The sequence below is a fragment of the Aspergillus puulaauensis genome, chromosome 2, assembly GCF_016861865.1.
Source record: "Aspergillus puulaauensis MK2 DNA, chromosome 2, nearly complete sequence".
Taxonomy (NCBI): Eukaryota; Fungi; Ascomycota; class Eurotiomycetes; order Eurotiales; family Aspergillaceae; genus Aspergillus; species Aspergillus puulaauensis.
This window is the reverse complement of record NC_054858.1, coordinates 2011278-2037575: the sequence shown is the minus strand read 5'-3', so window position 1 is coordinate 2037575 and position 26298 is coordinate 2011278. Positions and strand designations below refer to the sequence as shown.

The 26298-nt window shown below is 49.5% G+C and overlaps 11 protein-coding genes across 11 annotated transcripts; 7 read left to right on the top strand and 4 right to left on the bottom strand.

Annotated features, from left to right (window-relative positions):
• Nucleotides 1-1301: 1301 nt before the first annotated feature.
• aclA (putative ATP citrate lyase subunit (Acl)) lies at nucleotides 1302-2819 on the top strand (the record flags this gene model as incomplete). Its single annotated transcript, XM_041699527.1, has 2 exons — nucleotides 1302-1742; nucleotides 1803-2819. The coding sequence occupies 2 exons, from the start codon at nucleotides 1302-1304 to the stop codon at nucleotides 2817-2819; spliced, it is 1458 nt and encodes a 485-aa protein (XP_041552603.1).
• A 1222-nt stretch (nucleotides 2820-4041) lies between these two features.
• On the bottom strand, nucleotides 4042-5365 carry APUU_20840S (uncharacterized protein; the record flags this gene model as incomplete). The annotated part of the gene is made up of 5 exons (XM_041699526.1): nucleotides 4042-4301; nucleotides 4348-4752; nucleotides 4812-4933; nucleotides 4989-5225; nucleotides 5289-5365. The coding sequence occupies 5 exons, from the start codon at nucleotides 5363-5365 to the stop codon at nucleotides 4042-4044; spliced, it is 1101 nt and encodes a 366-aa protein (XP_041552602.1).
• A 321-nt stretch (nucleotides 5366-5686) lies between these two features.
• Nucleotides 5687-6940, bottom strand: APUU_20839S (FAM50/XAP5 family protein; the record flags this gene model as incomplete). Its single annotated transcript, XM_041699525.1, has 3 exons — nucleotides 5687-6001; nucleotides 6054-6645; nucleotides 6699-6940. 3 exons carry the CDS (start codon nucleotides 6938-6940, stop codon nucleotides 5687-5689), a joined length of 1149 nt encoding a protein of 382 aa, XP_041552601.1.
• A 420-nt stretch (nucleotides 6941-7360) lies between these two features.
• On the top strand, nucleotides 7361-8437 carry fip1 (cleavage polyadenylation factor subunit FIP1; the record flags this gene model as incomplete). The annotated part of the gene is made up of 3 exons (XM_041699524.1): nucleotides 7361-7510; nucleotides 7563-7615; nucleotides 7666-8437. The coding sequence occupies 3 exons, from the start codon at nucleotides 7361-7363 to the stop codon at nucleotides 8435-8437; spliced, it is 975 nt and encodes a 324-aa protein (XP_041552600.1).
• Nucleotides 8438-8993: 556 nt separating this feature from the next.
• On the top strand, nucleotides 8994-9614 carry HSP10 (GroES family chaperonin; the record flags this gene model as incomplete). Its single annotated transcript, XM_041699523.1, has 4 exons — nucleotides 8994-8996; nucleotides 9141-9365; nucleotides 9476-9534; nucleotides 9590-9614. The coding sequence occupies 4 exons, from the start codon at nucleotides 8994-8996 to the stop codon at nucleotides 9612-9614; spliced, it is 312 nt and encodes a 103-aa protein (XP_041552599.1).
• A 416-nt stretch (nucleotides 9615-10030) lies between these two features.
• On the bottom strand, nucleotides 10031-12669 carry APUU_20836S (uncharacterized protein; the record flags this gene model as incomplete). Its single annotated transcript, XM_041699522.1, has 2 exons — nucleotides 10031-11986; nucleotides 12055-12669. 2 exons carry the CDS (start codon nucleotides 12667-12669, stop codon nucleotides 10031-10033), a joined length of 2571 nt encoding a protein of 856 aa, XP_041552598.1.
• Nucleotides 12670-13111: 442 nt separating this feature from the next.
• On the bottom strand, nucleotides 13112-14686 carry APUU_20835S (nucleoporin FG repeat-containing protein; the record flags this gene model as incomplete). The annotated part of the gene is made up of 3 exons (XM_041699521.1): nucleotides 13112-14069; nucleotides 14123-14530; nucleotides 14616-14686. The coding sequence occupies 3 exons, from the start codon at nucleotides 14684-14686 to the stop codon at nucleotides 13112-13114; spliced, it is 1437 nt and encodes a 478-aa protein (XP_041552597.1).
• A 653-nt stretch (nucleotides 14687-15339) lies between these two features.
• On the top strand, nucleotides 15340-16859 carry APUU_20834A (uncharacterized protein; the record flags this gene model as incomplete). The annotated part of the gene is made up of 4 exons (XM_041699520.1): nucleotides 15340-15527; nucleotides 15667-15729; nucleotides 15786-16654; nucleotides 16708-16859. 4 exons carry the CDS (start codon nucleotides 15340-15342, stop codon nucleotides 16857-16859), a joined length of 1272 nt encoding a protein of 423 aa, XP_041552596.1.
• A 970-nt stretch (nucleotides 16860-17829) lies between these two features.
• On the top strand, nucleotides 17830-20134 carry APUU_20833A (uncharacterized protein; the record flags this gene model as incomplete). Its single annotated transcript, XM_041699518.1, has 3 exons — nucleotides 17830-18513; nucleotides 18577-19161; nucleotides 19214-20134. 3 exons carry the CDS (start codon nucleotides 17830-17832, stop codon nucleotides 20132-20134), a joined length of 2190 nt encoding a protein of 729 aa, XP_041552595.1.
• Nucleotides 20135-21301: 1167 nt separating this feature from the next.
• On the top strand, nucleotides 21302-22767 carry APUU_20832A (putative mitochondrial carrier protein; the record flags this gene model as incomplete). Its single annotated transcript, XM_041699517.1, has 2 exons — nucleotides 21302-21325; nucleotides 21385-22767. The coding sequence occupies 2 exons, from the start codon at nucleotides 21302-21304 to the stop codon at nucleotides 22765-22767; spliced, it is 1407 nt and encodes a 468-aa protein (XP_041552594.1).
• A 275-nt stretch (nucleotides 22768-23042) lies between these two features.
• On the top strand, nucleotides 23043-25995 carry APUU_20831A (SH3 domain protein; the record flags this gene model as incomplete). The annotated part of the gene is made up of 2 exons (XM_041699516.1): nucleotides 23043-23105; nucleotides 23323-25995. The coding sequence occupies 2 exons, from the start codon at nucleotides 23043-23045 to the stop codon at nucleotides 25993-25995; spliced, it is 2736 nt and encodes a 911-aa protein (XP_041552593.1).
• Between the last annotated feature and the right edge of the window lie 303 nt (nucleotides 25996-26298).

Here is a 26298-nt window from a genome sequence, read left to right as displayed (position 1 = left end):
CTGGAGCTTATTATTGGCATGGATTGTCTTTAAGATGACGAGAGATACGAGGGATCCAGCTGAAATGCGAACATTGGAACGCCTGCTGCTACCCCGACGAAAAGTGAGACTACAGGTGACGACGGGGACCGGAGTTCTACTTACTCATAGTAGCAGTGGGCAGCTCCGTGAGCATTGCCATCTCGGTCAAATTCTCGAGAGTCTAAAGGAGAAAGGGGATGGTCGTTCTTGCACTTACTCAGAAGAATCTATCATTTTATGGAGATCGTTCTTGCCAGTACCCTGAAGAATCTATCATGAAAGCGGCCGTTGACTCGTTCCTGGGCCTACATCGAAGAATCCAGCATTTGGTGGATACCCCAGAGTTGTTGGGTCCGCCGGTTGGGTATAGATCCATGATACGTTTCCACCACTTCACCCCGCAGAGGAGTGAATATTCGAGGATCGAATAGTAATATGCAGAGTACAGGCGCAGCCCTCTTTCAGCTCAGCAACACATTCTATTATCCCGAGAATGGTGCGGAGTATAAATATCTTAGGTCAGAAGATAAATTCCGGAGTATAGTTATGAGTAAACTCCGTGTACTGGCGATACCGTGCCCCTCACCCCGATCTTCGAGAAGTTCTGGCCGAGGCACGAAATACCGGCGCCGTTAGCTATCCAAGATTCGAAAGATCAAGGTCACATCCAACAGAAGATCATGCCAGAGTGCCAGACTCAACAAAACGCATGGTCTGGTCAGAGAACCAGCTCGTTGCGGTGGGAACAGTATTCAGGCTACAGCGTAGGGCGGATACTGCAACTAAAATTACCGTCCCGCAGATCCCCAACGCGATCTCGGTATCGATAAAGCTCCAGTAGGAATGAAAATCAGAGCGCCCAACAACAGCTTGTGAAGTTGACCGCACAAAAAGAGGGGCCCAATGCTCTCCCCACCACCTCTGTGCTGTTCTTGAATTGACTTTGTACCCGTATCCATCTGTATCAGAACCCTCAGTATTGACTGTTACGAGCCTTTTCCAGGTACCACCATCAGCACACCTTTTTGTTTTCCCCTCCCCTCAGCCCCGTCATCATAATTTATCTTCATCTGGCAGGGCTTTTTTTTCCGCCGACCTCGCAGACAAATTATTCTCACGTCCATTTCTCTTCCTCCATCCTCCTCTTCCTCTCCTCCATATCCTGCTAATTGTCATCTGGGGCTTGTTTCCCTTTATCATACTCTCCCTCCTACCTCCTACTCTTGCCTCTCAACCTTCTATCTCATCCCCTCTTATTCTCCTACATCCACATATACACAATGTCCGCCAAGTCAATCCTCGAAGCCGATGGCAAGGCCATCCTCAACTACCACCTCACTCGCGCCCCCGTCATCAAGCCTACTCCTCTCCCTCCTTCGACCACCCACAACCCTCCCCCCAGACTCGCTTCTCTGTACTTCCCCGACGACCTTGCCGTGAAGGATGTCCTCGACCAGGCAGAGGTTACATACCCGTGGCTGTTGGCCCCCGGATCCAAGTTTGTGGCTAAGCCCGACCAATTGATCAAGAGACGAGGCAAAAGCGGTCTGCTCGCTCTGAACAAGACTTGGGCTGAGGCTAGGGAATGGATTGAAGCTCGTGCTACAAAGGAACAAAAGGTTGAGACCGTCGTCGGTGTGCTCCGCCAGTTCCTCGTCGAGCCCTTCGTTCCTCACCCCCAGGAAACCGAGTACTACATCAACATCCACTCAGTGCGTGAGGTAAGAAAACATATCCAGCCTACTTCAACCTGTATTCAAAGACTGATCTCTCTTTCTTAGGGTGACTGGATCCTCTTCACCCACGAGGGTGGTGTCGATGTCGGTGATGTTGATGCTAAGGCGGAGAAGCTTCTAATCCCCGTCAACCTCAAGAACTACCCCTCCAACGAGGAGATTGTTTCGGCTCTTCTCAGCAAGGTCCCCACGGGCGTCCACAACGTCCTCGTGGACTTCATCTCCCGCCTCTACGCTGTCTACGTTGACTGCCAGTTCACCTACCTTGAAATCAACCCTCTTGTGGTCATCCCTAACGCTGATGCTACTTCTGCCGAAGTCCACTTCCTTGACTTGGCTGCTAAGCTCGACCAAACTGCTGAGTTCGAGTGTGGTACCAAGTGGGCTGTTGCTCGTAGCCCGGCTAACCTTGGCCTGGCTGCTGCTCCCACATCTGATAAGATCAACATTGATGCTGGTCCTCCCATGGAGTTCCCCGCTCCCTTCGGTCGTGAATTGAGCAAGGAGGAGAAGTTCATTTCAGACATGGATGCCAAGACTGGTGCCTCCCTCAAGCTCACTGTTCTTAACGCCAATGGCCGTGTCTGGACTCTTGTCGCTGGTGGTGGTGCCTCGGTCGTCTACGCGGATGCCATTGCCTCTGCTGGTTTCGTCAGCGAGCTCGCCAACTACGGTGAGTACTCCGGTGCCCCCACCGAGACTCAGACTTTCAACTACGCCCGCACTATCCTCGACCTAATGCTCCGTTCTCCCGTTCACCCCGACGGAAAGGTCCTCTTCATCGGTGGCGGTATTGCCAACTTCACCAACGTTGCTTCCACCTTCAAGGGTGTCATCCGCGCGCTGCGGGAGGTTGCCCCTGTTCTAAACGAACACAAGGTCCAGATCTGGGTTCGCCGCGCCGGTCCTAACTACCAGGAAGGTCTTAAGAACATCAAAGCTGTCGGCGAGGAGCTTGGCCTCGACATGCACGTCTACGGACCTGAGATGCACGTCAGTGGTATCGTTCCTCTTGCCCTCCAGGGCAAGCAAACTGATATCAAGGAGTTCGGTTCTGCGTAAACAAAAAGGAGGGCGTTTTTTTGATCTACTTAATTTAATTCTATACGAGGTTCCTTCTCGACGCACGGCATGACGGCTTTTCTGCATTTTCATCCATTTTGTTTCCATTTCTTAAATCCACGGTAAAGATGATTGACGAAGGTGATATTTCGTTGTACGGATTCCGCTGTTGTTCTTAGATTCGTGAAAATAGAACATACTATTCCCAAATGTCCATAGCAATCTCGCCGTGATAGGCAAAAGTAGTTAACAATTCCATAAACTTCCCCAGATCCCGCTCATAAATCGCAAGTTCAAATACAATAATTACTCAATCCACAATTGTGAACCCTCATCGCCATCAACGGGCTTTCTGTACTGATATACTCCACCAACTTCTGACAATACGAACTAGATCATACGACGTGGTCCTAGGCTCATGTTTGAGTAAACTGAGAGTAAGTTCCAATAAGATCGCTTGTATGAAATTCAGTTATCTCAAGGAGAGAATAAGAAAGTAGCATAAAACATGATAAATGTAGTATGGTGACAATACAGGTACCAGGCCATGGTACAGAAATACGCGTATACCAAATACAGGTGTCCAAATAAGCTTAAATAAAGATAAAGATAAAGGAGGCCCACAAGAGCTCTTTGACAGGGGCCATGCGAGCAGGAAATTAAATAATAAAGAACGGGGTCGTTTGTGGTTGGACTCGGAGCAGTGGAAGCGCGGATGGCGGGCGGATGGCGGATGGTCGTAGTTTTCGGTGCTTCCGTCCGTCCGAGAAGCGTTGACTAGCCCTACATAGTTGCCCGGTGGAGAGTTGATTCTTATTTATATAGATAGCGGACGCCGGAGAGACTTTGGCTTGGACTTTTGTTGTCAGAGTTGGACTTTTTTTTTTTTTCTGGGTTGTTTGCTTTCATAAGGTGTGCGCGGTATGTAGTCGGCCCTACAACCATACTACCTTGGCTCGGTTGAATATAGGTAAGGATAAAGTCACAATAAGTTGACGCATTTCATGATCTCCAAGCTATATCTACGAATAATTTATATTTCTTGAGGGTCGTTGTGGTTAATATAAGGACTCACTGGTTCACACTTTTGAACTATATTTTCTATGACCTTGGACTATATATAATTCCCCAACTGCTAACCACGAACCCAATTTACCACTAAATCTATATAATCGGGTCGCTCAAGTCTACTATACGATACTATTTCTGAGTTTCCATAGCATTAATTCATTGTGGTGTTGAAGTATGATCTTATCGCCGGCGCCTCGCCTGGCGATCTGTCGTTCTGGACATTTAGGGTTTGCCGGTGATTAGAGTGGTGATGATGGTCGTTCATAAACCCTTCGGTGGGTGGTCGCTCAGCATGGAAACGCTCCAACATTATATTATCATTCGGTAATTGGGACATCCCAGCCGATGTGGAAGGGCGTGAGACGCCCGCGAGTCGTGTGCGATGCTGGGGTGTAGCATTCGGGGGTTCTCCTAGAATGCGTTAGTATCTCCGCATGAAATGAAATAATGGACGTACCCCTCCTCATGCCAACAGGTGGACGGCTTGGAGGGGCCATAGCTGTCGGATTAGACTTTTGTTTTGTCCCCTTCGAACTTCCTGTACCACTCCGCTGGTGTCGATGAAGTTGTTCTACTCCATCCAGATCCAGAGGATATGTCCTCTGCTGGAAGGCTGATGGAGTCTGTGGAGGTACTTGTGCACCGTGAGTTTGTGCCACCAAGCTTGATGGACCATTACGCGGTATTTCAAGATCGTTGAATGCCTGAGAAACGGCAGCATTTTGCATTTGAGATCTCATGGCTCGAGATTTGAGCACGTTGTATAAGTGAGTGATTTGAGTGAACTTCTTGCATTTCTCCCGATACATGTCAGCAAGCTCTTGGTTCTTCTTGCGGAGTTGCTCCTGCACCGTTTGCGTGTCTGGAGACATATCGTTAGATAGTATATAAATGGACAGCCTGGATAGCAATTGCACCAACCAATAAGCCTCGTCTGCAACGTCGAAATCTCCTTGTTGGCGTTATGGATCACTTTGTCCATCTGGGAATTCAAATTTGCGTATTTATCCGTCAATGCCTTTCCTAGGAAATCCTGGTAGAAGCTTGGTATTTCATCAGCCTTGCTGTTTGGAAACACTTGGGTGGACTGAAGCACACATTTCTTGAGTCGTTTGATAGGTCCAAAATTGTAAGGCTCGCCCAGTACATTCCATTACGGTATTTGGATCGAGGCCACTGAGCACACTTGTTTTGTAGTCTTCTGTCGGATTAAGAACGGTCGATACGGCATCGTCTGGGTTGATGAGGGTCATGTCGCAGGCCGGACAGCGACGTTCGCCTCCGGCGGGACGTGAGAGCCCAAGGGCTTCAGCACACTGAAGGCAGAAAATGTGTCTGGGAGGTCAGCTCGTGGTTTTAGCTAGACTGGGGGTTATGCAACACGATGATGATACTCACGAGCAGGTAGTAACGACCGCTCGCTCCTTTAAAGGCGCTCGGCAGCTGAGAGAGTTGCACCGCAGGTAGAAATCCATCTTTGCGTCGCTGGTCAAGCGGAGGCTGATGATGAGAATGTCGATGTGGATTTGGTGGGATCATTTAGGAAGATGGGATGGAAATAACGAGGAAGGTAGGTGCTGTCTCGAGGTACGGGACCGCGTAGGTCTGCAGCTTCACCACGATGCTACCTGAGTACCGTAAAACCAAGGGCAAAATAATAAGTAAATGATGAATCCGGTTATACGAGAGTTGATTTCATTTAATTGGGTATCTTAAAAATATACAAGTTCTTTTAGTTCCAACGCACCCGTTTATATGTAGCAATGATTTCTATATTATGCCGTGGAGCAGCAAGATCAGAAGAAAAAGGTATTTCCCGAAGCATCACGTCTCGTCGTACGCATCTTCTCCTCAAACTCCGCACCCGGTTCGTACTCCCGCCATAGACTTGCCGGAAAGATGTGTTTGTTTCGCTCGTACCACCGTCTATCGACTACCTTCGTTAGCGTGGGATCTCTCTCGCCTCCCTCGAGCTCGTCGTTACTCGGCCGGTACAAAGGATCATCGGTTGGGGGTGGGGGTGGAGGTTTGTTAGAATAATCGAAAAGTAGGCCCCCGGTGTTGGAAAAACTGGGAACACTGTTGGCAATGAAATAGTATAGTTCGTAGTGCTAGAAGTGACTGTTAGCGAGGCGCCATTGACATATGGAAGGAAGAACATACATGTGGAATAATGACTTCTCCTTTTACGAGCATCAAGTCATCCACACTTATTCTTGCCCACTCACGGCGATTGTACTTTCGACCTTTTGATGCGCCGCTGGTACCACTGACGCCCAGTTCAGCACCAACTTTTCGACACCGATCCAAAAGCAACCAGACTTGGTCCCCCTTCTTAACTTTAGCTGTTCCCGCGGGTATATTTGTTCCATCGTAAAAGACAAAAGGGACCAAAATCTCGGTATTCTTAACGGAATCTTGCATCGCCAGAAATTCTTTGCGCAAGGCATCTCGAGCCTCTGCCTCGGCTTTCAGCGAGGCCTTCGTGAGCGCCTTCGGAGGAGGAGGAGCATTAGGATTTGGTGTAATGCGACGAGATGACGGTACAGAGCTCTCATCAAAGGGCGTATTGGTGTCAGAGCGCGAGGCAGTTAATTCGGCCGGCGTCGAAACTCCCGCAGCCTTCGGCTTTGATTTGTGAAATACTTCCTCATCGTCCCCCTCTTCGTCTTCATTTCCAAACGATAGTTTGCTCTTTGCAAGTTGTTTCTTTTTCTTCTTCTTGGGAGGCCCCTCGCTTCGTGATGTTGAATTCCTACCGGTTGCGATTAGCTAGAAATGTAGATCAAAATAGGTGCCGTTACTTACCCGTCAGTTACATCGCCCGCTGAAGGAGTCGCGCTTCTTGAATTACCGGAGGTAAATCTACCCAAGGACTTGTCATGCGCCTCGCGCTCTTTCTGCTCTAGAACTTCCGCGCGGCGTTTGCGGAAATCGGAAAGATGAACAAGACCGACGGTTTGTGATTTGAGGAGATCTTCCGCAGAAGCGGTTTGGCTTGTAAATGACCGAGGAGTCGAGCTGTGGCTTGGGGGTTCAGACGGTGGCATTGTGGAGCACTGGAAGCACACCCTAACAGAAACAGATATCGATGTAGACGTTGAACAGCCCGAATTGAGCTTATCGCATTTGATCGCAGTGGATTGGAGGACAGCACGTGACCCCATGCACCAGAATCTTTACCACATGGGATTGGCCATACTTTAGAGATCAGACAAAGACTATAAATTTTAAGAGTCTTCCCCTACTTGCTAATTTGATCATCGCCTTCTTTCGGACAAGTTTCCCATTTCTTTGGTTATGACCGTCTCGTGGGTTTGCTAGTGCCTTGACAAAGCCGATTGGAGGAAAGCAAACAAAGCAAACTTCAAGCTATCTCCGCAGGATCAGTGTAACAAGGAGCAGAGCTTCGACGTTTTCGATCGCCCCCCTCCATTCAAGTCCGCCAGCTTTTTGAATTAACGCGCAGTATGGAGGACGATGACGATGATCTCTATGATCCCGCCGATGCGGTGCCGGTCACTCAATCCCGGGATCCTCGAAGACCCGCGACCGACACTCCGATGAACGACTCGAACGAGGGCGAGGAAGAAGAGGAGGTAGAGGAGGAAGATGATGAGGTACGCAACATCTGAGGCTGTCGAAGTGGACCTTGCTAATTAGCGACTCTAGGACGATTTCAATATCATCACAGAGGCTCCTCCGGATGCGCCTCCTCCAGAAGCGTGAGGTCAATCGCTTCTCATGACAATCGCATTTGCTAAAAGTTGTGCAGTCCCCATCCTCGCCATACCACATTAAAAGCCGACACTCAACGGTCCACATCCGCCGATTCTCCTGCCGCTCCGAAATCTCTGACACCTTCATTAACACCCAAAGTTGACACCACATCGTCAGTGCCGTCTGGAACGCGACCTGTATCACAAAAACCAGGCTCAGCATACCCGCCAGTGCACGCATCCACGATTGACGTCCATGCGAACCCTATCCATCCTGCTACAGGAAAGCCGGTCCTGTCAACTGATATGGATGTTGATTTCCCCGAGGATGATAAGCCATGGAGGCGACCAGGGACAGACATGACGGACTATTTCAACTACGGATTTGACGAGTTTACCTGGGCAAGCTATGTCTTGAAGCAGCAAGAACTACGGAAGGAAGTGGGAGACCAGAGGAGACAGCTGGATGATATGCAGAGCTTCCTAACCATGGGGCTTCCCCCAATGCCCGGCGCGCAGCCGGGAGCTGGACCTCCTACTACGAATGCACCGCCTCCGATGCCCGGGATACCAGGGATGCCAGATATGAACCCAGACATGATGCAGGGAATGCTGGCATCGATGATGTCGCAAGGGCTAGATCCTGCCTCTATGGACCCAATGTCTTTCATGCAACATGCACAGGCAATGATGGGTGGGCAATCCGGTGCAGGCGGCGGGCAACAAGCTCAAGGTGGGTTCGGTGGTCAAGGTGGTGGCCAGGGCCAAATGGGTTATGGAGGTGGTTATGGTGGAGGTGGCGGTCGAGGACGGGGAAGGAGATGGTAGTACAACCGTTAAAAGCCATGAAACGGAGGCATTAGTCATGAATAACCTGTAATAACCACAAATGAGAATACAATTCCCTGAGAGATCTCACCTCCCGCATCATTGAACCGCGCATCAGTAGGTTGAGTGATACCCGATAGCTGCGCTTTCGGCAGTAAGGAGCTTCCGCAGCTGCGGTAAGCTTCGGTTCATAGTATAACTATGGCAGGGGCATTGTTGTTGAATGCGTAGTAGAGCTTGATCAGATTCAATCCCGCCAGGAGGACTTCTTCAGTAGATGAACGCATAATCCGAGTGCCTATTTTAGCATGGATAATTGACCGTTGACGGAGTTGAGAGCGCGAAAGGATACCCTCGGCAGGTCGTGGAGAGCTGGAGGTCTTGGCATTCTGGAAATTTCTCGCGAGTCCAGATCGGATCTTCTTCCCCAGCTTGCCGGCTTGCGCTTTTCTTCCCTTTTGCTTCCACGTCTCAACCTCCTTATCCACCCACGCTTGCTCCTTCTCGCCTTTTAAGTCATTTTCGGTGCTTAATACCCATTTCGTATAATCTCACCATGGTACGTCGTTCCGATGACTCCCTGATGCGAACTTGAAGGCCGTCAAAACTTTTTCGGCGGAGAGCCAACCCCTGCAAAGGTGGGCTCCGGCTTCTAGTTCGCTGGAGGAGAGATCGAATTTCTAATATGCATTGGATTTGCTAGTCTTTCCTCCGCAGCGTCAAGAACCTTGCTCCTCTCCTGGACCGCGTCCTCGTCCAGCGCGTCAAGCCCGAGGCCAAGACCGCCTCCGGCATCTTCCTCCCCGAGAGCAGCGTCAAGGAGCAGAACGAGGCTAAGGTTCTCGCTGTTGGTCCCGGTGCCGTTGACCGCAACGGCCAGCGCGTCCCCATGGGCGTCAACGCTGGTGACCGCGTTCTGATCCCCCAGGTACGTTTCGCCCCTGTGACCTGGAATTAAACGAGCTAGGATATTTGAGGATTATCGTATATATACGATCAAGAGACTAGATGCTAACCAGGTTTCTTTTCTGTCTTTAGTTCGGTGGTAGCCCCCTCAAGGTCGGTGAGGAGGAGTACACTCTCTTCCGGGACTCTGAGTATGCCCTTCCATCCATCTTTGATGGTCAAAACAAGTCTAACATTAACAATTAGGATCCTTGCCAAGATCAACGAGTAAAGAAGACCATGAATCGGATTTAACGCGATGTTCTTGTTCGTTTCGTCCCTCTTGGGTCGAACCGTCAGAGACCGAGTCCTTGTATTATACCTTTTGACAAAATCATGATCCTCAATGTTGCAACCCCCTATAAAAAAAAAAAAAAAAAACTAGAAAACGTGCCTGGATGACAGCAGGGGAACATTCGCTGTTCCCTCATACTCTTGGGATATTGTTCCTTCTTGCATTTATTGCCGAAAGCGTGAATGATTGTTTTGCATACCATTTGTTGTATTTCTAAATCTAGCTCTCACATGCCTCATCTATTGGCTTGACGAGCATAAGTAATAACATCAGATATCTCCTCTCTTACACGCATCTCTATCGATCTGTCGGTAGCTCCATGTATCAACCAGCAATACACTTCAGCCACCCATTCATTCAATCCCATCATCGAAGTTTAGGGCCCAATCGCACTGCCAGTCCCTCTCAATGAGCGAATCAACTCGCTTCAGAATATTCTCCCCGAGTAGACCCCCAAATAACACTCTTCGGTCTTCCAATGACATCTCTACAAATCTAGAGAGATACCCACCCATTTGCTGGACGCCCGACTCATGGAATTCACTGCCATTAACCGCGTCCTCGCCGTCTCTCCTCAGAACAGCAAGCACAACCTGTGCAGCATACGGATTTAGCCCCACCCTCCGAAGAAAAAGCTCCCAAACACTCTCCCCCGGATTCCCCAGAAAAGCCCCGAGTTGTGGTTTCGGGTTCACGGGCGTAAATGCAATCGTGTACGGAGAGTATGGGTTGGGCCGCTGAGGTGGAAGTTGACAGAGATGCTTATGGGAAAGGGCCAAGATCCATGCAGCGGCTGATTCCGGGACAGAGGGTATTATGAGCGGAGTTATGGATGAGTACTCGGACAATGAGGTACAGAATGCAGACAAGGATGTTAGGGAGTTAAGGAGGTTTTCATTTGCAGAGAGCTGACGGGTTGAAGCCCGAGATTTGGAGCGCTTTGATTGTTCGGTGCCGTGCGATATAAATACGTATAACTGTTGATATCTTGTGGAGAGTCGATAAACGGACTCGCGGAGCGGAGAGTTTACGGCTTTGATTTGGGGAAGATTGGGTTGGGTGAAAGTGGATTTGTGCCCCGGAAGGTATAGCTGCATGGTTGCTTGTGAGGTTGTTAGGATAATTCCGGTTCTGGGCGACAGAATTATATCTGCTTCATCTGGTGAATGGATTGATGTTGTCTGGGGATGTTGGGATGATGATTCTCTTGGTTGTTGTCTGGACTGACATTTCGATGAGCCATTCCCATAATCTCGGTAAATGAGCTGTGGAGGGTGATCTGATCCCTCAAGGCATTGTATAACTTGCATGTGGGTTTCCAGCAGCCCAGTTGATATGAAGAGAACAAGGCCACCATGCTGCGCGGGACACCGGGGTGCTTGAACGGCAGGAATCGAAGGTGTTCGTAGGGATTTGGAAACATTTACATTTTGCTGCTGCTGTTCTCTGAAACTAGTATCAAAGTAATTGTTTTGTTGTTCAGGACCCCGAGACGCTTCACTAGCAAAGTAAGGACTTTTCGCAAGTATCTGCTTTTTGGTGCTTCTTCCCCTTGTCTCCATGAACGATGACAAGGAGCCCAGGGTTACGCGTCGTAATTGTGGAACAGGAATTTTAGTCTCATGGACTCCATGTGGTTCTAATGTATGTTGGTGGCATGAGCCTGCTCTAAATTTCTGGGGCTGTTTTGTCACGGCAGAAGCCACATGCTTGGATAGACTTTCGGGGTCTTCTCTGGAACGGTCGTTTTTCGAGCTTATTCCCAAGCACTGCTGTGTATGCTGTAACTTTACGGTCCTTTCTTCGGCAGTCCCCTTCATGTGTTCTGACAATGGCACTTTGGCAGCTGTCGTTGCAAAGACCCTATTATTCGACCTTGCGTCTGAGTTGCAAGTGCCATATTCTGAAGGATCGGATTTATTTGCTGAAGAGCTGCTTGGCTCAAGCGTTGCGATAATCATTGAGTGCTTTCCTTCATTACATAGTTCCATTGTTGGAAAACCTGTTTTGGTGGATGGTTCGATTTCTATTTTGGGAGTATCATGAGTCGAGCTATCTCCTTCGCTTAATTCCATGTGGTCATGCCGGCTCTCTCTATTCGGGGCAAAAGGGTATCGATTTTCGTTCATTATATACTCGTATTCTAACCCACAAGGTGCAGGATGATGACGAAGTAATTCTAGCCCATTTGAAGCCGGAGAGGCTGGAATTGGTAGCATGTGTTCGTCGAACATAGGTGCTGGGCTTGAAGGGAAACATTCGGCGCTTAATGGACGGAGAACAGGGGTTGTTGACTCAATTTGAATATCCTATAGTGAGTCGAAAGGTATTAGCAAAATCTAAGACAATATAATCTCTCCAAAAGTACAGGACTCACCTTCAGGAGACTTTCTAGGACATCCTCAAGTTCCGAGATAGACGGTCCAGCATCGCTTCTAACACTCTGTATGAGCGAGAACGATTCCTTTGAGCATTTGAGCTTGTCCCTGTTTATCTGATCCATTAATGAATTTTCATTCACTCGCAGACCTGCGAGAGGTTTCGGAGCGTTAGCTAGTTCTTCGGATATATTGGACAGTCCCAACTCAATGTCATGAGCGGAGTACCGCAGTGGCCTTTGCGATAACTTGACATCGCTCTCACTCTCCAGGGAGAAAATAGGCGGATCAATTTTGGCATCAACCCGATGGAAGTCTGGTAAGAGGCCATCCCAGTTGATAACTAAGCTTTGTGACTGATTGTTGCGGATAAGTGAGGTTAGGAAACGAGCGCCTTCTTTGGAGAGACAGAGCTTCTCTCTCCGGATATTGTCTTCGAGTGTAGCTCGAGCGAAGTCCAGGCGATTATGACATTCTAACTGGGCGTGTTGAAGCGATAGGTCGTCTTTAGGACCAGATTGGAGAGTGTCATCGATGTGCGCGCGCGGATCAACTGCAGTGTAATCACTAGCAATTCCATGGAAACGGGCATAGTCAAGCAATGATGGGTCCATTGGGAGGTTTCTTTGAAGAAATTATTCCATGCACACGGGAGATGAGTTTTTTTTTGTTGGAAATCGCAGGCACCAAATACCATTGCATGAGAGATTAACTGTTGGCACTCTAAGATGAAAAGTTAACTTTCGTAGGAAACATATTTCGGGTTTCTAGATGGGTGATAGATTCGCCTTGGATCTAAACTCGACCCCGCCACAATAGGAAACTGAGAATCTCAACCTTGAAGACGGTTGGGACGTTTGTATGCATGTGATGTGAAAGATGACAAGGAAATTGCCAAAGCATAAGGTATATATCACTGTTTACTCTATAAGATTAACTCCATATCCAAAGTCACAATAAGGCATATATGGTTTGCCGCTCCTTGACATTAATATCCAGATTCATACGCCGTCATAAAATACAGAAGGAAGTGAACTAAATGCAGTCTGCTCGATGTTACACCTGCCGTAGACCAGACGGCGCACCAAGCACAACTTCCTGCGCTTGCTCGGTCACTGTACCTAGGCGGCTGGCAACACCTAGGATACCCGTCTCGACATCGGCCAGAACGGCGGCAAGGTCGTTGAGGACTGACTTCGGTGCACCACCACCTGTGCTATCGCGATTCCGGGAGGTTGTGAAGTCATGGATCTGTCTTTCTAGAGTCGATTCAACCCCGTGTAGATGGTCTTCGATCTCTTTCAAGTTTCGAGTATACCGCTCCAGAACAATACCCATCTCGTCAGATCGATGGGAGAAATAATCCACCAGGTTCACTGGAACTCCATTGATGCTACTTGTGGATGGGTCACCTTCGACATCATCAGGGAGTGCAAGCGTATTTTTCCGCGTTGAGCGTAGTAATTGCGGGTCCGAAACCTTCTGATCTTGAGCGGACCACCATCCAGAGGCCCCGGTTGACTGGTACTGTAACGGGAGTTTAAGGGTGTCGATAGCACGGAATGCGACCTGGGCTTCGGCTGCGTCTCGGGATACCAGGGTACGTAGCTGATCAATATCGCTGGCGTCATTTTCCAACGCATGCTGCATTGTTTCCAGTTTGCCCTGAACATATTCCACATCATTAGGGATAGTACTGCCTTGGGCCGCAACGGAGGGAACCAGATTGGCAACCTCATTGCACATGTTTATTTGGTTGAGCACAAAAGTGTCGAATCGCTCTAGCTCTGCCTTAACCTCATCGGCGCAGCTTTCGTACTTCGTGGTTGGCAGAAGATTGCTGATATCAACCTTAACGCCGGGGATTACTGTTCCCGCTCCGGGCGTAGTTGTTGCTGTCTGCTGTGCGGGTTGTTGTGCGTTAGAAGTTTGGTTTCCGAAAAGCGAGAGTGTTGGCTTTGCAGGTTGTTGCTGCTGCTGCTGCTGTTGACCGGCATTCGAGGCTGCACCACCGCTAATTTGAACGTTAGCCTGATTTAATCGCGTATAACTTGGGATAGCCCTTACAAGATACCACCAGTTGTAGAGCCGCCTAGACTGAAGGGCTTAGACTGAGCTTGACCTGTGGATGCCGCTCCCGTATTTCCGAATAATCCTCCCGTGCTACCGGGTTGTGTTGTGGTATTATTGGCGCCGGAAGCGCCAGAAAAAAGGCCACCGGGCTGTTGTTGTGTGGTATTCGCCGTGGTGTTGCCGAATAATCCACCACCCGATGTGCTGCTTTGCTGACCACCCAACCCTGAAAACATGTTGGAACCAGAAGGTTGAGATTGCTGTGTATTCGTGGTTCCAGTGTTTCCAAATAAGCTGCCAGCTGGCTTGGGTTGCTGCGTGGCCGCTCCGAAAAGCCCTCCAGAGGCACCTGTCGAGCCCGGCGTACTCGTAGTGTTCGTCGCCTGATTAGAATTGCCACCACTATCCGATGCAAAAGCTATGTTAGACCCACACGGAGGGGAAATAAAGAGAAAAAAAAAATAAAGACTTGATTTAGGATGCTTACAAGAGAGAATTTGCGGAATTCGTGTTGATGGAAAGCCCGGTTGAGGGAGTTGCGGGTTTTGAAGAAAACATTCTTGAGAAAGGCTCAGCAGACCCTTACTTAATAATGCAGAGTGCGTGTGGAATCATCCGTATTGAGACAGCTACCCGCGCAGTGGACCAGTGCTGTTTGCGCCAGCGGCTCGAAACAAAGAACCAGCCGATGATGAAAAATATTGCCCAGCAGTCGATGTTCCACCAAAGGAAGCCGCCTGGCGTTGCCCAGCTAGCAGTGTTTAGCTTGACCCCAGCCAAGCTCGTAGTTTTTCCGGCCACGGCCCGACTGACTCACAAATGCGGAAAATTCTGCCGACGCTAGCCAACTACATCAGGAGCTTTGTCGATATCAAATCTCAACGTCTGGCCGCGGTAGATGCTATTCAAAATTCTTTTCCAGTAGCAGAATATATGTACTCCATCTGACGCCTCTGGAGCTAATTAGAGAGACACTTTGTTCCTTCGTTTCCTCGTACTCACAAGTCGCCGAACCTGGCCGACTCTACGATCCAGAAGTATAGGCACCGTCACTTGAATGCTTATAGGCCCAGCGTTGTTTAAAGCGTCAATAGGGGATCAATTGGGTATTCGAAATTGTCTTCGTGCTTGCATCACACTTCTATATCTGTGTGATGAGCCTCACCACCAAGCCCTTGGCCACCTTTACCCAATGCAAGCATTAAAGCACCATGCCGGCGGACAAACCTTCTAGTTATGAGCCTATATGCTTGGCTTCAACTCAGTCGAGCTTCGCGCAGATTTCATCTTCGGATCGGGGATCTCCAAAAGGAAAACCCGAGGGCCTAATCCAGGCTAGCGAAGTTAAGCGTGAGCTGGACACCAATGACTTGAGCTGTTATTTCAAGAGCGCTGAGTGGTGAGTTTGATCTGAGTTCTTTTTAAATACAACACAAGAACGGTCTGGGGTCTTTTAACTGCACTCGCGTTCCGACACAAACCTTGATTGTTTCCTGTCCCACTTGATACACTTACTGAGATACTGCGCTTTTTGACAGGTCACCGGATGGTACTACAATACTAACAGATTCTTCAGACCATCGCATGAGGACATATATCGTGTCAGTATATTTATTCTTCGAAGCCAAGGCTTGATAATCTGACCAACCGTCTATAGGCCCCCCGACCTTCTCGAAGAAAGGCAGTTTCCCCACAGACTGATTCCGTATTCTGTTTTGCCATCTGGAGAGCCAACATATGCATCCGCGTTCTATCCTTTATATTCCCTCCAGGATCCATCCTCCGCTCTTTTCTTGTCCTCCACCAGAGACCATCCAATTCGACTGGCCTCTGCACTAACTCCAACGTCACTTGCAACTTATTCGCTCGTAAACCCGACCACTGAGGCTTTTATAACACCACATTGTATTATTTATCCCCCTACATTAGGTGGCACTCAGTTCCTCACCGGATCGGATAGTCTCATATGTCTTTTTGACGTGTCTCGTCCCGGCAACGAGGGCCCCATTTCTTGGATGCCCACAATCCCGAGCAAGCGGAAGCAATCGGTGGGAGGAGGCGTCGGGATGAAAGGAATAGTTTCTGCGATGGCGCTGTGTCCAACTGGAGATGGAATCCTGGCGGCTGGTACGTTTTCGCGAAGTATTGGTCTCTATGATTCGAATGGGACGGGGCAATCTCTGGGGACCTTCAATGTTTCAAAAACGGAAGCAGATCGTCATATTGGTGGATGTGGGATCACTCAACTTCTCTGGAGCTCCTGCGGGCGATATCTCTATATCGCTGAACGCAAGAGTGGCGGTGTATTGATATATGATATCCGGGTTACCGGTCAGCTTCTCGGGTGGCTTCAAGGGCGCGAGGCATTTACGAACCAACGGATGAAGATAGACTTGGTTTCAACGGGACAGGGAACCGAAAATGGTATCTGGGCTGGTGGTAGGGACGGCACGATGAGACTATGGCAAGACCCGACGCACAATGCTGGGCCACAGGACCCAACCTGGCAGTGGAAGGTTCATGATGGTAAGCCCAAATTCCGCTGACTGGAATGATATGTACTGAACAAAACACTCTAGACACGCTAAGTAGTACCGTCCTGCATCCAATGGGCAACATCATGGCGACGACTTCTGGACAGAAGGACTACAGAGAGCATGCCGATAACATGAACCAAGCCCTTTCAGCTGCCAAGGACGATAGTTCGTTGGATATCTGGCTCCTTCCTTGAGTGCATGAGATAACAACATGGTCCCAAGCCCTTTCGCCTCAGCTGTCGATATCAGAAGACCGAATATGGAGGGAAATAGAGGAAGCTAGGCTAAGTGCCTTTCGACCCAAGGAGTTATAAATGCAGTGTTTCCGTGGTAGCTGGACTGGGGACTGTTATTTTTCACTCTCTTCGGTATGAGTTCGCCAAGATTTATTTGCTCCTACAGCACGGGCAAAGGCGAAGGTGAGTTGTGTTGGTATATGGTTACAGCTTTCAAGTTTCGGAAGTCAAAACAAAAACATGCTTATTACCGCCTCCAACTACGTTTCCCAATCCCTTGGGAATCTGGGAAATAACTGAACGCAAGGTGCGCTGGTACCCATAGGCTCAACAGGGCCCGAGACAATATCGTCGTTGAGGGGAGTCCTATTGTTTGTGCCAATCAGGCTCCACAATAAGATTGTGTTCACAAGTTGACAATGGCCTGTCTTTATTGAGGCCTATTTTGGACAACCGGTGGCCATTGTTCGAAAGGCTGGTGCACGAGGCTGTGAATGAGACTGGCCCTCCCATAACTGCAACCTTCGCTTGGGTGAAAACCTGAACAGTGGGAAGCCTATCAGCGATGTCTGTCGAATAATTGGACCTGTTCCTGTGGTTCTATACGGCTGCCTCTTCCCCAAGTTAGTGAAGGGCGTTGACCTGTTCACTGTCGACAGTTGATAGTGAAGGGCCAGCTCTACTCATGACCACCGCCTGAATTCGCTGCTTTTTATAAATTCTGTCAGTCTCTGCCTTTGCCCTGCTTTTGTGTCTTCATCCCCATCTTCCTCCTCCTCTTCATCCTTTCCCACTTCATCAACTACTTCTCAGTCCCCAACACTAGACCTTTCGTATCCATCGTTATATCCATCCATCTATCATCAAGCTGTCGTTCGTGCATTTCATTCTGGAATTTTCCAATCGGAATTTCCTTGACCTCACTGTTATGGCTTATCACAAGACGAACGCTGTTCAGGGTAAGGCAGGCTCTGCTACCCGCATTAACCCTCTCCGTCTCGCTTGGCCTATGCACCCTGGCCTTTCTTCCTCGTCTCCAGCGCCTCCTATTGTGTCTCATGAAAGGGCCGAGTCTCAAGGATTTGCCGTGACTGGCTCACCTACACAATCCCTCGAGACCTTTCAGAACTTCGGGGAAGCCAGCAATCCATCGCCCATGGCTGATGAATTATTCATTTCTCTGCCCGCAAGCATCGACGATGTTAACCAGCCGACCCCTAATAACCATGCTACCGGTATCGAACCCAAGCTAGGCCTTTCCAGAAAAGCCACGGGGGAAGTCGACCTCAACCGTCCTTCGATGCCCTCTCAAAACAGTCACGTTGATCATATCAGCAACCATATAGATAACGATTTGGACCACCAAACCTTTGAATCCATGGTGCAGGAAAACACCGACTCTCTTCCCCTTTACGGTGATGAACTCTTCGGCTCTGATGACCCTAGTACTTGGGGCGCAGAGGGCCATGACACCCTGAATATGTCGACTATTCATAGCACTCCTGACAACCCTGCAAGCTATGAGCTTGAAAATGACTCTAATCATACAAGCCTAGCAATGACGCCCGTCACAATGACTCCTGGCATCCAGGGTGAAATGGATTCCTCTCTTGTAAGCCCTCAAGCTAATGGTTTCCTGAGCAAGGCTCCTGATCAGACTGACTCCCCTAAGCAGCACATCGAGAATCAATTGGGAATGCAGCTGAGGGAGAATAGAGGTGGAAAAGTTGACAACGGTTCGACTGTCAATCAGTCTCACACTTCCCCCATTGGGGGAAACGCAGCTCCCGAGTCGGTCACCTCTGAGGGCAACAAGCAGATTGTTTCCAAACCGTTCTCGAACCATTCTGATGAATCTGCTAGCGATGTAGGTGCATTTGGAACACCAGTTGTGCATAACGACAATGACCTGAAACCCTTGAACGCTATTCCCGGGGTTACCGACGATGGTTTCGCCGATCGTCCTGAACTTTATCAGAACCTAGTTTCCGAGTCTCTTGAACCTAGTGGTGAAGACTCCACCTCAACCCATTTTACTTCGCTCGAGGAAGCGCGAGAAAGTCTCAAAATTAAAAGTAGGACACCAGCATTCGACCCCACTGTTCCTCGAAGCGTTGCGCAAAAACGGGCATTCGTCAGAAGATTAATCGAACTTTTCTGGTCTTTGGATAATGCCATGGACAACGACGCCCAGAAGAAGCCCTTCAAAACCAATGGCCCTGACCCTAGAAGTGTTGAGTTAGCTTGCTGGGAGGTCCTGGTAAGTCGAACGAAGAATATTTAGTGGGATCGTACTGATAAGGGTTCAACAGGAAGCTGCGATCACACGGGAAACACGTGGCGCTTTTACTGGAAAGTCACAAAAGGGTAATATCGGTTCGTTTGCTAGCAGGATGGCTGCGATCATGGAGGCTGTTGATTTGCATAAGACGATTTGCAAGCATCTTCTGCGAGTTCACTTCCTTCACCAGTTCATCGACGACCCCATAGGTTCGCGACACCGTGTCATATCCAACCAGCGGCTCAATAAGGATAAGGCAACCTTGATGAAGCTGGGCAAGCAATTTCAAGATCAAGATACCACGAAGCCAAAGGCACGATCGAATGCCATTCCACCCAATCAAAAGAGTACCCAGCCAACGAACGCGGTAGTGACCCAGAATGGTGGGTTGCAGCCACAGCTTGCTGTGAACACAAACCGTCCTCTGGCTCCAGCTCCAGCTCCACGTGCAGCTCCCTTGGAACATGCTGTGAACACTACACACTTTACGGGAAACAATCCCAACGCACCTGGGTATCCAGCACAATACACGCACCAGCAAATGCAAAACTTCCGAGGTGGCCAGTATCAAGTCCCTGGTACGCCTTTGCTAGCCCAACAATCTTTGAATACTGCTATGTATTCACGCACCCAGCCTGCGAGCAACGATTTCGATCCCAGCATGCTGCCTGCGTACAACAATTTCCCCAACCCCCAGGCTTCTCAGATGTTGGGTGTCAACCACAACTCTATCCAGCAGTGGCCGCAGCACCAGCTTCAGGGGAACCAGCGGAACGGAGCATCAGAGTTATGCATGAACTTTCAGGGGAACCAGTATGGCCAATTTGCGACTCCTGCCACTCCATCGCAAGTTTCGCAGCAGGGTTCTAACCCCCCTCCTGTTACCAGGAAGCGTGGACGCCAGGACAACCAAGCGGAAGGCGTTTCTGCCCCCTTGAAACGTCGCCGGTGAACCTCATTTTACCCCAAACCAACACGAGGGTCAGGCATTGGTCTACGAGAGTGATAGCATGAGAAGAACGCTGGATCCCTCAGAATATAAAGGCCCCAACGCAAACAAAAAAAAAAAAAAAAACAAAACCAAACAAAAAAAATAAATAGAGAATGACAGCGAAATGGTTCTACGGATAACGAATGACCTATGATCCAGCTCAGCACGACACGATACCCCGGTTTGGGAGGTTATTCTACGCAGGTTTTAAGAATGCCGGCGATGGTGTCTTGGGAGTTTACCGGGATGTTTCAAGGGAATGACAATAAGATGTTTTCTTTCCTGTTTATTTCGCTTTTCCCGCGCTTTTCAATCCCGCGTTTTGTTATTATCGGTTGATTCTATTACGGAGATCTGATTGTTCCTCGTTATTCAGGTTTGTCATACCTATTATTTGGTGACTTTAAGATTTAGTTTTCTCGCGTTCTGTTTCGTATTTGTGCATATTGTGCTTCGTGTTTCACTTCTATGGCATATTGGCTTTTACTATTTCTACAACTCGGGTCGAGAAATGGCGCTTTGGTTTTTCCTTTGGGATTCTTGGGGTTTATCTGGTTGTTCATCAGACACTATCACTTACTAGACGAGACGCCACGCTTGGTGAGAAGCTGGCTCTCATAGATGTCGATAGATCTTCGTGGGAGCATGAATTAGACAAGACATGCCGATTTATACCTCGTTTTCCAGTAAGATCATGCTTCGGCGTAGTCTCTTAGAAATTCACAAATAGACCACGGATGCCTCGGCACCTTTTGAGAAGAGAGGAACGCCCATTAATCTTCGACTGTCCCGCTTGATGCTTGTGAGCGAGGTTGGCGTGATGAGAAAACAGCATCAAGCGCAATCAGTCCATCGGCTTAGACTTCCCAATTTTCTGGAATAACTTCAAGTGATGGAAAACTGGGGTGTCGGTGACGTTGGACGTTGGATGAGGGTTTGGGATAGGTAGGTATCACATGCACGCCTGTCAGCACGGACCAAATGACGTTATCCGGTTCCCCTTCGACTACCCCGGGATTCCAAGGCCACTGCCGACAGGCGAATTCGCTCTTCGCGCTCCGAGATTCTTCGCTTCTTTCATCCCACAAGTGTTGTCGTAAGCGAAAAGGCACGTAAGATATTGGCAAAATGTCCCAAGACGACTATGAGCTGGTATGACACCCGAGCGCTTTAGTTTCACCCTAAGCCTGTCTAACACTTGAATCGTCTAGGATTCCTACCAGTTATACTTAAAGTACGAAGACACACCGCCGAAAGAGGATTGGAAGCAAGCTGCTCTTAAAGGCCCGGCTTTGCCTACTATAGGTAATGCTGTTGCTGGCGCCGTCGGCGCTGCAGCATCCAACCTTGCCACCTACCCGCTGAGCCTTATCATTGCAAGATTACAGACGCAGAAACAACGGAAACGGAGATCAAATAATAACAAAAGTGATGAAGATAAAGATAAAGAGGCCGAGGATGAATATACTGGAATCCTAGATGCCGCGCGCAAAATATACGCAAAAGAGGGGATCGGCAGTTTATATGCTGGAATTGCTCAAGACACAGTGAAAAGCGTGCTTGACGCGTTTCTCTTCTTCTTAGCATATGATTTCTTTCGACAAAGAAGGATTACCGCAAGGTTTGGGTCTCAAAGTCGGTCAAAGCATACTGTTTTGCCTGTTCTGGATGAATTGGCGATTGGGGTATTGGCAGGAGCATTTTCAAAACTTTTCACCACACCGTTGTCGAATATCGTGGCTCGTAAACAAACATCGGGGTCGTCTTCTAGTTCGTCGGATATAGCAGCGAAGATTCGGGCGGAGAAGGGGATTGGAGGATTCTGGTCAGGATATTCGGCATCACTTATCCTCACTCTGAACCCATCGATCACATTTTTCCTTAACGAAATGCTTAAATATGCCATTCGCCGTCGCAGCAGGAGCGAGAAACCTTCTGCAGCAGTCACCTTTCTATTAGCTGCCATCAGCAAGTCAGCAGCGTCTTCGATCACATATCCGTTCTCAATGGCCAAGACCCGCTCCCAGGTTTCTGGCCCTGATGCGGCCTCAGGAAAGGAACGCGCGAACACGAACACCGCCGGCGAATCGGACGGGTCAGCTTTTATGCCGTCAATAATCTCGAATGTCATTACCATAGCTCGCACCGAAGGAGTTTCTGAACTATACGCTGGCCTTCGTGGGGAAGTGCTGAAGGGTTTCTTCTCTCATGGTTTTACTATGCTTGCGAAAGACGCGGTATACGCTGGGATTGTACGAACATACTATCTTCTTCTCATTATCACCCGACGATATCCAAGTCCGGAGGAACTGTTGGGAAGGGCTCGAGAGCGAGCTGAAGAATACGCTGACGCCGCTCGAGAGGGTGCGAAAGACCTCGCTGAGAAAGCGAAGAGTGGCACAGAAGAAGTCCTGGATAATCACTCGGGTAATATGGCGGTTGACATGACGTCCAATGCTAGCCCAGTCGATGTCGATGCGATGGCGTCCAACGAGACAGCGGAGCTAGTGGGTGACTACGTGGAGGATCAGGCCAGCGAGTGGAAGAGCCTGTACCATTGGTTCTGGGAGAAGGAGAAGCTTGGGAAATCATGAGAAAAGCTGCCTGATATTTTAGTACATATGCTGAACATGACATTTAATAGCCAGTGAATTTACCGTGATGAGAACTGTACATCATTTTTTTTCTAGATTGTACACCGTCAGTTGTAACACTACGTAGTGATCGGCGGCATCTTCACGCGGCTGGAGTGGACCCGATCTCGCCGATCGCGTGGGACCCTCGTTTCTCTTCCGACCACAACCCACGGTTCCTCTTCTTCCAGGTCTCTCTCCCCATCGCTTCCACACTTCCGTGGTCTAGCCTCTCTATGTCGACCGAGCCGCAAGGTGGTCCTGGTCTGGGGGACCTTGAGAAAGAGCTGACTTGCTCGGTAAGTGCGTTTGTTCTCTTTTTCTTTCTTTTTTTGTTTAGCCCACTCATAAAAGGAACGCGGGGTGGCCCCCAGACTCGCTATCTCGCATATTACCTCCCCTTGCGTCCTTTTAGCATCGGAAGGAATCGAATAGTCCGCCGTGTCGATGCTAATTATCGACCCGAACGATTTGATCTACTATCACTTTCGGCCAGGCCACTAACATCTACGTTAGATTTGCACAGATTTGCTCTTTCAGCCGCTCACCCTCCTCGACTGTCTTCATACTTTCTGTGGATCTTGCTTGAAAGAGTGGTTCTACACTCAAGCATCTCGTCGATCATCCTCATCCGCTTCCCGATACACTTGCCCCTCATGTCGTGCGAAAGTTCGCGAGACTCGTCCAAATGCTACCGTCACGACACTCCTGGACATGGTGCTGACCGCCAACCCCGAGCGTGCCAAACCAGCCGCCGAACGGGCTGAGATTGAACAGCGATATAAGCACGGGGAGTCAGTTTTCCCTCCTATCGCTTCTCCCGGTAATAGCTCGGCGGGGTCTGATGAAGAGGACCAGAGAATGTTGGAGGAGGTTCGTCAGTTGAGCCTACAGGATTCTCAGAGCCGGCCTACGACAGCTCAAGGACCGCGGCAATCTTCAAACACTCGCCGAATAGATCTCGATGGCCAACGGGAAGACAGTCGGTCCCGGCGACGGCGGGAAGAGGAGCGAGCAACGCGGCGACAACGGACCACTCGAACAACAGCAGCAGCAGGGCGGCCAGAAAGTGCTACGGAACGGACACGACGGGTCGAGCACCAGTCAAGCCTACGATCCCTATTGAGCTTATCGGATACCGAGACTATGGAAGAGGAGATCCTACGACAGATCCTTGAAGAAGGGCTCCTAGAAGATATAGACCTGGACAGTCTGGAACCTGGACAAGAAGAGGAACTCAGTGAGCGTATCGCCGATGCGTATCGTCGAAGGCATAATATATTACGGTCACGCTCCCAGCGACGGCAAGATGTCCCAGAACCGTTGCAAACACAGAGACAGCCCCATACTCGGTCGCAGTCTATGCAGAGAGCGCAAGGGTCGACTAATAGCTCTTTCAACCCGAGATCGCCTCTGTTAGAGCCTCCTACGTCTCAAGGACCATCAAACCACAGGAGGCAACTTTCTGAGCAAGGAAGCAACCGTCGGAGGAGAACGTCTCCGGTACCTTATAATATAGCCTCGTCGTCTGATGTTACACTCGGTCCTGCTCAGAGATCTGCAAGCGATATAATACCAGATCGTCCCCGCCACTCCCACTCACGACCGCGGCCGACCGGTTCTGCCACCACACGGTCCCAGCGAGCCAATTCTTCTGACCAAAGCGTCCCTAATATCGTTATCGGTGAAAGAAATCGAGCGTCTAGTCACACTCGTACTAGATCCTCCATTGATTCTCCGAGGGTGACTGCCGTAGCAGCACGAAATCCGCTAGACACCCCTGGCTCTGTGCGTCCTCGGAATGGTGCATCCGATTTTCTCACGAACAGCGCTGTCGTGGCTGAAGTCAATGGCCCGGCCAGGCTAGAGCCACGCCAGAGACCATCATCCTCTCGCTCCAATGTGCTGGCACAGCCCGCCGACTCGCATCTTGAACCCAACATTTCGTGCGATCGCTGCGGAAAGCTCAACATTCAGTACGATCTACATAAGAAGTGTGTACAGTGTAAAGATGGCAACTTCCATCTGTGTCTTAGATGTTACCGTATGGGACGAGGTTGCTTAGAGTGGAAGGGATTTGAGACATCTGCCCAGGCTGAATTTGTAAGAACGACAGGTGACCAACAGAAACGACCACAGGACTCTCAGCACAGTCTTCAATCCTTCAAATACTCCCGTCCTTCCGAAACAGCCCTTCGGTTTGTGAGAGATGAGAGGGAGATGACTAGCGATAATCCTGCGCACAGATTGCAGCAAGGCCTCTTTTGTGATCGATGCCAATCCTCTGCCAACGAGGGCCTTTGGACCTGCAGTCAATGCAATCAAGGTGATTGGGGATTTTGCAACAGATGCGTCAACCAGGGCAAATGCTGCACCCACCCGCTGCTCCCAATCTGCCGCGTCAGGCGTGCTCGCAGCCCCCAAGACCAGCCTAGTGCTGACAGCAACACGGAAATGTTGAAATCATTGAGCATTACCACTCGGTGTGATGCTTGCACCAGCCCCATATCCACATCGACACTTCGGTTTCACTGTCTCCGGTGCAATAACGGAGATTACGACCTCTGCGCGAATTGCTACCTAAAGTTTGTTGCAACATCAAAAATACACAAGGAGAACGGACTCAACGGATGGCGTCGCTGTCTCAAGGGTCATCGCATGATTGTTATCGGGTTTGAAGATTACCCTGAAGGACGGCGCCGCGTCATTGCGCGCAACCTTGTTGGTGGCCACGCTTTGAAGGACAAGCATCTGGCGTCGGCTTCATCCCCAGTTCAAGCCGCCCCCAGCCCTGTCAGAACACCTTCAGCGGAGAGTCCCTCTACTGTAGGTGACTGGAGCTGGAAAGAAGGATCTGAGCGTCGGAAAAAAACTCCACGCATCCGTGACCGCATACCAAATTCCGATCCAAGCACTCCTTCCTCACTCAACCCCAGTCAGCCACAAAGCCCCGTCACAGCCCCCTCAGCCTCCCGTCGTTTCCCACCAGATGGTGGCATCGGCCTAATCGTACAAGCAATGTGGTCTTGGTACCCAGAAGAAGGCGTTTACGACGAACTAATGTTCCCTCGTGGCGCGGAAATTACCGAAGTGGAAAACATCAACGACGACTGGTACTGGGGCTGCTATGCTGGGATGACGGGTCTCTTCCCCGGCTCGCACGTTTCCGTGATAGGAGAAATTGTCTAATGTGTTTGATTTTATGGGGTAGACTAGCGCCATGTCTTTGCGCGTTCCTGGTTCTTTGATCCACAAGCCCTGCATAATATGCATACTACCATACCTACGACTTACTGCATTGCATATGATATGAGATTATGAATGCTTCTTTTTTTTTTCTTTTTTTAATGATTGATTGCTCCGTATTCCTTCCGCTTTCATTCCCGCTCTGTCTATTTCCATCTCCATGTATATAACGCCACCTATTCTACGGCTTCTGCCTAGTTGTTTGAAGTAGCAGTTCTGCCTATCAAAGACGCGTGGCATCATGTG